This window comes from Mirounga angustirostris, unplaced genomic scaffold, assembly GCF_029215605.1.
Source record: "Mirounga angustirostris isolate CCGP_5_RB_7025 unplaced genomic scaffold, mMirAng1.0.hap1 SCAF_4, whole genome shotgun sequence".
Taxonomy (NCBI): domain Eukaryota; kingdom Metazoa; phylum Chordata; class Mammalia; order Carnivora; family Phocidae; genus Mirounga; species Mirounga angustirostris.
In genome coordinates, this window is record NW_026991712.1 from 129,371,229 (window position 1) to 129,381,793 (window position 10,565).

The window sequence follows — 10,565 nt, forward strand, 5'->3', positions numbered from 1 at the left end:
TTGTAGGTTAAGGATCTTTTCTCCCAAGCTGCTTTCAGGATTCTCTTTTTTTTTTTTTTGCTAGTTTCACTATAATATGTTGTAGTTTTGTTGATTTCACTATAATATGTCTGTTTTTGTTGATTTTGAGGGGAGTTCTCTTGCCTCTTGGACTTGAATGCCTGTTTCCTTCCCCAGATTAGGGAAGTTCTTAGCTATAATTGATTCAAATAAACTTTCTGCCCCCTTTTCCCACTCTTCTTCTTCTGGGACTCCTATGATATGGATATTATTTTGCTTTATGGAATCACTGAGTTCCCTAAGTCTACACTGGTGATCTAATGGCTTTCTTTCCCTCTTCTTTTCAGCTTCATTATTTTCCATAATTTCATCTTCTATAACACCTGTCCTCTCCTCTGCTTCTTCATTCCTTGCAGTGATTATATCCAGTCGGTTTTTCATCTCAGCTATAGCATTTTTTATTTCAGCCTGACCAGTTTTTAGGTCTTTTACCTCTGCAGCAAGGGTTATCTGTTGTCTTCAATGATTTTTTTTTTAAAGACCAGCTAGTAGTTTTATAACTGTTGATCTAAATTCTTGTTTAGATATATTGCTTATATCTGCTTTGAGCAAGTCCCTGGCTGTGGTATCTTCCTAACCTTTCTTTTGGGGAGAATTCCTCTGTCTTGTCATTTTGGCTAAGTTTCTATCTTTTGCGTGTTATGAAAGCTTCTTTGTTTCTTGCACCTCAGAGTAATGATAAATTTTTTTTAAAGATTTTATTTATTTATTTGACAGAGACATAGCAAGAGAGGAACACAAGCAGGAGGAGTGGGAGAGGGAGAAGCAGGCTTCCCGCTGATCAGGGAGCCGGATGTGGGGCTTGATCCCAGGTCCTGACCTGAGCCCAGGGCAGACGCTTAACTGCTGAGCCACTCAGGTGCCCCCAGAATAATGATATATTAAAAAGAGGTCATATTTGGGCACTTGGGTGGCTCAAATGGTTAAGCATCTGCCTTCGGCTCAGGTCATGATCCCAGAGTCCTGGGATCGAGTCCCGCATTGGGCTCCCTGCTCCACGGGGAGCCTGCTTCTCCCTCTGCTTCTCTCTCTCTCTCTGTCTCTCATGAATAAATAAATAAAATCTTAAAAAATTAAAAAAAAAAATTAGAAAGAGGTCATACTTTCTCCAGGGCCTGGAACTTTGGGAAGTGTTTCTGGTGTATGCTGTGTGTATTCTGCTATTGTGTTCTGGCTTTTTTTTTTTTTTTTTAATTAATTTATTTATTTGACAGAGAGAGAGAGAACAAGCAGGGGGAGCAGCAGAAGGAGAGGGAGAAGCAGGCCCCCACTGAGAAAGGAGCCCGATGTGGGGCTCAATCCCAGGACCCTGGGATCATGACCTGAGCTGAAGTCAGACGCTTAACCCACTGAGCCACCCAGGCACCCCTAAAAAGAAAAGAAAAGAAAGAAGCCTGATCCAAAAAAAAAAAAACGAGAAAGAAAGGAAATGAAAAAACAAACTCACAAACAAAAAAACTGTAAGTCTGATTCCAAAGGAAAAAAAAAGAGTAAAAGAAAAAAAGATATATATAGCCTGGTCTTATTTCCAGCAGAACTGAAGGGGACGCCGTGAGGCAACTCAGTACACTTGGTGCATGTGGTGTGCTGCCTGAGTTGCTCTTCTTCAGAAGAGGCCTACTGCGCTGGTTCAGTTAGTCCTGCCCTCAGTAAAAAAAAAAAAAAAAAAAAAAAAAAAAGCACTTGCCAAGCACGGGGTGGGTGGGGTTTGACGAAAGCCACTCCCACCTTCCCTAGGGGCTGCTGTGTTGTTCTCTGCTGCCTGGCTGTGTTGGTAGTGGGGGTAAAATGGCAACATCGCACTCTCTCCTTTTGGTTGGGGGCTCTCACCCTCCCTGCTGTTCAGGAAGCCCTCACGGAAACGTGAGGGCCATCAGCATGCGTGGCGCCCAGCTGTCCTGCTGGCACCGCTGGGATACAGAAGTCCAAATCTTAAAGTAGTGGCACCACTCTGGTCTGCTTCCTCTTCTGGATTAGAGGCTTGCTGCTCTCTGACTAGTGCTCTTTGTCACAAAAAAAAGTTCCCCACCTGTGCAGTCTGCAGATTCTATGCTTTGCCAACATGAAAAGCAGCAACCAGGTTATCCAGCCTCTGTGCACACTTTTGTTTGCTGATGAAAGGCCATCTGCTGGTGCCTGCAGTGTCTTTTGTCCTTGGAGAGGATATATACCCTCTTCCAAATGTACTCTAGGAACGGGAACAATCTTTCCCAGTGCGACCTCTGAGATCCCTACTCCACTTTGTGCATGCTCCTGGGCCAAAGCAGTTCTCTCCAGGAGCACAAGCTACAGCAACTCTCCGCAAAAGTCACACACTTCCAAAAGCTCAGAATCTGAGCTATATTCACTGTTTGCTAAAAACCTGCACCACCCAGGTCCCCCAACTCCCCAGGCTGTGGTCTGAGAGGTTTTCTTCTTGTGCAAACCCAACGCCCCACTCTCTCAACCCTTCTCGACCTCTGCCCCTTTCTCTCCTGTGGAAAGAGTTCCCTCCGTCTGCAGCATGGCAGTTTTCCTCTTTCCCAGTTCACTTCCACACACCCTGCCCCTGCCATGTTGTCTTCCTCCAACCGTAGAAATCCTTCTAAAAATCCTCAGATCGATTTCCTGGGTGTTCCAAGTGATCTGACCTCAATACAGCTGTATTCAAGAGAGGAGGAAAGCCCCTAGTCCCCCTACTTCTCCACCATCTTAACTCCTCCCCCTTGTAACTTCTTACGTGTTCTTTGTGGCTGTTTCTGATTCCTGTCCCACCAAACAACAGAAACAAAAAAATCATCAATAAGATCTATTCCCAAGGTATATCCCCAGGAAATACCCAGAAATGTATTTGTCCAATATCATATAGATCCAATCAGCAAACTTAACAACATGAAGTATATTTATTCATTCATCATACAATAAATAATTGCTGAAATATGTTGGCAGGTAGGGGAAGAATAGCTAAGGATGATAAAATTGAGACAATAATAATTTATTGTGAGGCTTAGATCTTGCAAGAGTTTTATAAACATTAGCTGCTATAATAATTATTTTTAATAAAGCATTGATATTGATTATTATATTAATTATTTTAACAATTTTATTATTTTGCTTTGCATTTGAGAAGGGAGATCAGAAGTAGAAAGGGAAGATGGAGGCAGTATGGGATGGGAGGGAAGAATAGAGTAAGGAGAAAAGGAGGAAAGATAGTGAGAGCTAGTGAGGTAGCAAGCTAGAGGGAGAGAGAGACTGAAAGACAAAGAGAGATTGAGATCAAGCTGCTTCATAAGGTTTCCACAAGCTATTATTGTACAATTATTATTCATAACTGGTTTTACCTAGACAAGCAAGAAAAGAAATAAAAAGGTAGGCAGTCTTGGGGCAATGTGAATTGTCTTTCTGTTGCTGTGATGGTTTGTTTTTGTTTCATTACTAATTAGCACAATGCACTAACCAAACATGCGAAATAATACTTTCACACTATTTTAATTTTATAAGATGACATGTCCCCCCTCAATATTCTACTTCTCAGCTTGATGCAGAATTTCACTATTTTAGATAAGGTCAGCCTGCCATGTTTCTGGAGCTATTCATTTTACAATAGCTAAATTTCATAATTGGTTATGGCTTTGAAAAAGTAGAATTTTGGAAGATATTTCATTTGGAAGATAGGTATGTTGGACTGCAGCTGGGCCCAGAGGAACTTTTCAGGGAGAAAATGAGCAGGAAGGGCATATATACTTTTTCTCTCTTCCCTCCCCCTCTGTACATTTTTAGCATACAAATATTACAACTGCTTGCCCATGAAACAGAGCATTCTTCTATTTTAGTTTATTTATTAAACCTAATCAATTTCAAAGTGGAATATTATTATCAACTCAATGACAAAATAAGATTTAAAATGAGAAAAAAAAAACAGGGTTATTTTGATTATTGCTGAAATGGCATGGCATTGGAACAATATTATTTCTCTGGAACCTCCTCAGTGATGTCAAATTTCATATTGCAGATTAAGCAGATAAAGAGTAGCCCTGACGATTAAATTAGCAGAATACAGTTCTAAAATTTCTAATGACTTAAAAACATATTGAAACAAAATAATTTAATCAAAAAGCTTTTAAAAGTTACATGTGGAGGGCCATAATGTAAGTGGCTTTCAAAGATCATGGGTGAGGTACATGTTTCCCCAGGGGTAGGGGCGGGGGGCTAAAATATAGTCTTCCACTCCCACCCCCAGGGGTAGTTCTAATACACAGGATATAGCAAAATTGTGGAGTGGTATAGGGAAAATAAAAATATTTCGAAGATAATTTGAAGATATTTGGAAGATAATTTGTTCCTCCCTCCCAGATTGAGAACAAAGATCATGAAGATTACACATTTTGAAATTAAATACAAGTGGATACAATCCCAGTACAATCATACAAATTGTTTATCCTAGTTCAAGCCAATTGAATTTGATTGCCTCATTTTCTTTAGGTATAAAATGGTAATTGCAACAAATGCCTACCTCAGAGGTTGTTAACATAAACAATGATGATTAGTTTTTAACTAAAATTTCTGAGCATTTACCATGTGCCAATCATTGTGCTAAAGCACTTTATATATATACAGTTAGGATTGTAGGAGCTAATGCAAGTTAAAATACCTAGTAGCATGACTAAAATATGGTAGGCACTAAGTTGTTAGTTTTTTTCCTTTCAAGTGCTATACAAATAGGTATTACAAATAAACACAAATATAAATAAAGCTAAATAAGACAAAGAAGCTGCCTTTAGTGAACACATATACTAGTGGTTAGACAGAATTGCAAATGGATAAAGACAACACCACGTAGTAAGTGCTATTATATTGATAAGCAAAAAGATTAGAGAAAGCACAGAGGAGGAAATACAGACAATGGTATTCCAATGTACCACTTCTGTCTTTCCTTCTTCTGCCTTCTCTTTTTCTTCATCTCTTCCTATCTTCGATCTATTATCTCAACAAATGTCCAAAGTTATGAGTGAATGCAACTTTATTGTGGAACATGAGAAAACATTCCAATTCCTTTCACCTTCATTACCCTACCAAGATTTTATCCCAAAGCTGCTATAAATTGGCATAAGAAACATAACGGTTTAGCTCTTTTTATCTTTTTAAAATTTAGTACTGTCTTCCTGTATGCTATATTGTGGGTGAAAGTTATACCAGGAGATTATGTATGTGAGCTACAGAAGCCTTGGTGCACAATGGTGTGGAAAATCTCTTTTAATTAATGGATTTATTATCTACCTTGAATACCATAAAGAAACTTATTAGCAAATAAAAACAACAAAAACTCCAAAAACCTCCCAAATATGTGTTTATACCAGTGATCCTCCACCTGTGACTCTGGTGTTAAATGCCTCTTTTTGGACATCTTTACCATTTCCCTCTTATCTACATGTTTAGAGAAAGCCTGATGTAATGAGGCATAACACAGTAGTTCATCACAGAAGTACCCCTTACATTATATAAGGCATGTATAAAGATGAGAAAGAAAAAGACTCTAACATTTACTTAACACCCAAAATGTCCTAGATACTCAAATGTGATCTCATACAATATTATGTTTCATCTTCCCAAACACCTTAAAATTTTGGTGTGTGAATCAATGAGTAAGACAAGTTATATTCTCAGCACTCCATTCTTTTCTTTCCTGTCATCCATCATTTTATTCTAGAGAAAAGAAAATCCTCAGAACTTTGCCCTAGGCATGACTGACTTTCTTTCCCAATGATGCCATCTGCTTGATAGAATCAGAGTACTCTGTTTATATTTGTTTGTTTGTTTGCTCCCTTGAATCTCTGTAGACCATACTAGTTGCCTGCTTTCTGTTCTCATATTCCTCATCCCTTCACCAATATCACCTCAGGCAGAGTTTTCAGTGCAACTTGAATATCTTTCTAGAAGTAGTTTTTAAACCTTAGCAGAAGCATCATTTTTAGCATACAAAAATATTACCTGAAGAGCTTGTTAAAAATTCAGGTTTCTGGAAGTCATCCTCAGAGATTCTGATTCATTTGATATGGACTGGAATCATGGAATCTAAAATTTTAGCAAGCACTGTTGGTTACTGTAGGAGGTTCTTAGCCCTTGGAGAAACATGATTCTAGGCTGGGGGTAATCTTCTCCTCAGCTTCATTACTATCACCTTTAGCTAATGGGACATTTCTGTCATTTCCTTAAAGGCTTCAGCACTAGGCCATCAGTCTTCTTTTCCACAAAATGCCCTACCATTATTCTTAGGAAAATTGACATCTATTTTGATGAGTCTTCTAGTACTGTAGCCAAATCCCTTTTGATCACAATCTTTAAAAGTTATATTTCAGATTTTGGCATCATCTTGAATTGTTCTAACATTTTACATTTTTACTTTTGAAAACATATTAAAACATTTAATATTTTCATATTAAAACATTTAACCCTAACTTTCTTACTTTCTAACTTTTAATAAATTATTTGTTACTTCCACTAGATAATAAAGTCTTCAGTCTTTCTAACTGCCCTTATTTATCCAACCATAATAGAAACCTCCAGTTATTCCATGCCTACTTTGTGTTAGGCCCTCAACTCAATATTTAATTGACATCATTTTGCAAATATCCCGTGAGATCGTTATTATTAACTTCATTTTACAGATGGAAATGAGGCTCAATGAGATTAAATAATATATTCAAGGATACATAGTTTGTAAATAAAAGAAACTGGGTTTAAAACTATTTTTGTATCACTGTAAAACTGTTACACTGACTGACATAACTTTCTTATTCAACTTAGATAAAATGGTCAAGACATTAGTTTTTCTTGACTCCTCTAGACTTTCCATGGTACTCATCCATTCTTGCCTATATATATCTTTACTTAACTATGCCTTTTATCTGGAATGCTTTTTAAAATTGATGAATAAATAAAGATCCCCAAATCTTCTTTTTTTGTATTTGAAACCATTTTATTTTTCTTTCCATTTAGCACTTGTCATAGACTTCTGTGAGTTATTTATTTATGTCTTTCCCCTAAACCAGATTATGAACTCCTGGAGCAGGAAGCAGGGTGTAATAGGAAGACCTCTCTCTGTAGAGTTGGCTGACCTTGCTACAAATTAGAGTTCTGGCACTTACTGATCATATGATCTTGATAAGATACTATGTCTCTGGTCCTCAATTTATCATCCATCAGAATTCATATTTATCACACAGAGTCATGGTGAGAATTACCTAATGTCTTGTATTTGATGTGGCTCGAATAACAACTTGAATATAGTTGGCACAATAAATTCTGAACTATATTGTCCTTGACACTTTTTCCTGCCTCTTACCCCAATACTAATTAGTAAAAAGGAGGTCACATTTATTCATATAGTGGAAATGTAGGAAAAGTCAGCTATAGCAGGAGCTGTAAAAATAATGGTCTGTTGTTGAGTATGAGAGAAGACCTACATCTCAAGCCCATTGTTAAGCTTAATCCTTAAAAGGATATGTCTATTTAAATTAGCCTTGACTTACTTGCACAGTACTTTTTTTTTTAAAGATTTGATTTATTTATTTGACAGAGAGAGACAGCGAGAGCAGGAACACAAGCAGGGGGAGTGGGAGAGGGAGAAGCAGGCTTCCCGCTGAGCAGGGAGCCCGATGTGGGACTCGATCCCAGGACCCTGGGACCATGACCTGAGCCGAAGGTAGATGCTTAACGACTGAGCCACCCAGGCGCCCTTGCACAGTACTTCTTAAATTAAAAAAATAAATTAATAAATGAGGTTTTGACTTTATGAAGTTGAGGAAAATCTCTCTAGTTTAACCACATTTCATTCAGTATATTTATCTGAGTCAGTAAGAGCTAGAGGATTTATTTTTAAGTTCTATATTTGTATCTTTTTTCCAACAAAATAAATACATATGTATAAATCTATTATATCAGTGCCAGTCAAATCTCTACAGGAATTTGAAATGTTTTCCCATAACTGATCATGTTCAAGTACTTGCAAAAGTCAGCCCAGGGTATCTCATCACTAGTGTCAATGCTGATTTATCATTTTGGGCCAAATTAACACAGAGAATCAACTATTTCCTAAATTATAAATTAATCACTTGAAAAAGCCTTATTAACCCACTGACAATTTCATATAAACTATATTATACATGGATAACTTTAATTCCCAGTTATGTGAACCTTGTATATTTATTATAGCTGAAAGTTTTTGTGAAAAACATGTCATTTGGTTACGGCTTCACACCTGTTTTCCAAGTAAAATAGAGGAAATTCTTTGTCGCGAGTACATTAGATGAATAATGCAGGTAAAAGTCAACATGGCTAATTGGCCTACATGGAACTTTTCCTCAGTTAGACAGTTAACTTAAACTGACCCTCCAAAATGCATATAGTTTCTCAATGCCAGATTCAATTTCTCCAGAAGGTTGCTTGTGTGTTTAAGGGTCTTTTCTGAACATTTTGTGTCTCCCAAGGTTGTGACTATGCCAGATTATTTTTCTCTTGTTATCATGATACAAAACCCACTGAAAGCTTAAAGGCAGTATTACCCAGTGTTATATGCTTGTTCAGGGGCAGAATGATACTCAGTTCCATTAAGGGACAGCCTTTCAATGTCGAGAGACCAGAAGGTTTGTTAAAATTGGACTTATCCTAGTAGTTCAAAAAGAACAACATGGCCAATATTCTACCACCATTTGGGAAGAGAAATCTTGCTTTTTGTTGCTGGCATGGCTTACAAGAAAGACCTAATTCCAGGGAAGATTATTCAGATCAGTAACCACTTGTATTCAAAAGTCAGCCCTTATTTGCCTCTCTTTTTAAACTTAAACAATGGGAGCATGCAAGTCATTTTTTAAGGAGATAAGATATTTGCATTTTAGGGGCTATATGAATGGTCAAGAAGGGGTAACCTTATATTTTAAGGCTTAACATGTCTGGTAACATCCAAGATTCTATGGGTTGTGTTTTTAAATATAGGTATATCTAAAAACAAGATAATTAATAAAGATACTTATACCAAGAACTAATAACTCTGAGAACTTTACCTAAATATGTGCCTTAGTTCTGCAAGTTCTTTTTCTTTGATCCGCAGGTCATCTTCTAATCTTTCTATTATGATAACGTAAGATTCACTGACTTTCTTCTTCCATTCATCTAGTAAAGAAAAACAAATGGGACTGATTCATAGCTGTGCTTTGCAAACTGTAGACACAGATCATAACATACAAGTAATTAAAACTCAGGTTTTTATTCTAAATTCTACAATACTTAATTTAAATTACTGATTGTAAGCTTAAAATACAGATGTTTATATCTAAAATGCAATCATATTGAATTGTAGTAATTAAGAACCGATTTGATATTGGATAATATATTTACATAAAAGAATGTATTTGACTTATTTCATTTGATTTTATTGCATTTTAATTATACCAATCTCTAGTTCCTAGACAAAAGTTTTTAGGTTTCAAATACTAGATTTTTAAGATATAATTCTAAAATCTCTATATTCAGCAGTATTCCTAGGAACATTTTACCTAACAATGAATACAGTTTTGTAAGAAATTTTCTGTTTTCTCTAAAAATCTTTCAGAGAAAAATAATTTGAGTTCAGGTAATCTTCTCAACAGTTTCATATAATACATTGTCATATCCTCCGTGTAAAAATTAACAGATACTCCAATGATATGTTAATTATCTATAACTACTATTGAACCATGTTACATTTGAGGATATAAGAATAATTACCTGTGCAAGTTTGGGTTGGTCTAGATTTATAATTTCCCATTTGTTAGAAGTTTCTTCTTTTCCTCAGTGCAGTTCCTCAGGTTATAAGATTCCAAGTTCAAGTGCAATGACAGTCCAGTTGAAAAATATTTTGATAGTCTGGCTAAAAATAAGCTGACTGCCACATGGAATGTCATGCAACAATGACAAAGAACAAAACACTTTGTGCTTTCAAGAGTGAAATCATAAAGGGAACTAATCAGTCTGTTTAAAAACAGCTGTATCAAAAATAAATAGTAAATGTTTCAATAGGATTATTTACCTTCATCAACTGATTATCTACCCATGCATAGGTTCATGGGCCATTTCTTTAATAGGTAAATCTAGAAAGTGGTTCAGTTACATCTGAGGTTCACAAACAGCTATTAAAACTATCTAGAGCTTCTTTCTAATCATTTTCCCCTGAGTTAAAGTAATGTCAGTTGGAAAAGAGTGACTGGTGATAGAATTCATCTCTCTATATAAATAATGGGAATCCACATCCTATGACATGCTACTAATAGAAATAAATGTAAGTTTTGCCTATATTAGAAGTACAAAATTATAAGAAGAAATTCTCAACATAGACCATGATTAAATTTTACCATGTGTTGATTATGTTGAACACCATCATAGATAAAATCTAAGACATGGAGTTCTACAAATGGCAATTCATAAAATAAGAATGACAAGAACAAGATTGTGAATAAGACTGAATGCTTCCTGTGTGATGATACTCGTCTGAG

The 10,565-nt window shown here is 36.4% G+C and overlaps 1 protein-coding gene across 1 annotated transcript in view; it reads right to left on the reverse strand.

Annotated features, from left to right (window-relative positions):
* Positions 1-9,961, reverse strand: part of TNNI3K (TNNI3 interacting kinase) — a 306,502-nt gene extending 296,541 nt beyond the window's left edge. The window contains exons 1-2 of the mRNA XM_045897407.1: positions 9,802-9,961; positions 9,099-9,207 (exon numbers count right to left, since the gene is read on the reverse strand). Of these exons, the coding sequence (XP_045753363.1) occupies positions 9,099-9,207; positions 9,802-9,841 (149 nt within the window). The 5' untranslated portion in view covers positions 9,842-9,961. The remainder of the gene's footprint in view (positions 1-9,098; positions 9,208-9,801) is intronic.
* Between the last annotated feature and the right edge of the window lie 604 nt (positions 9,962-10,565).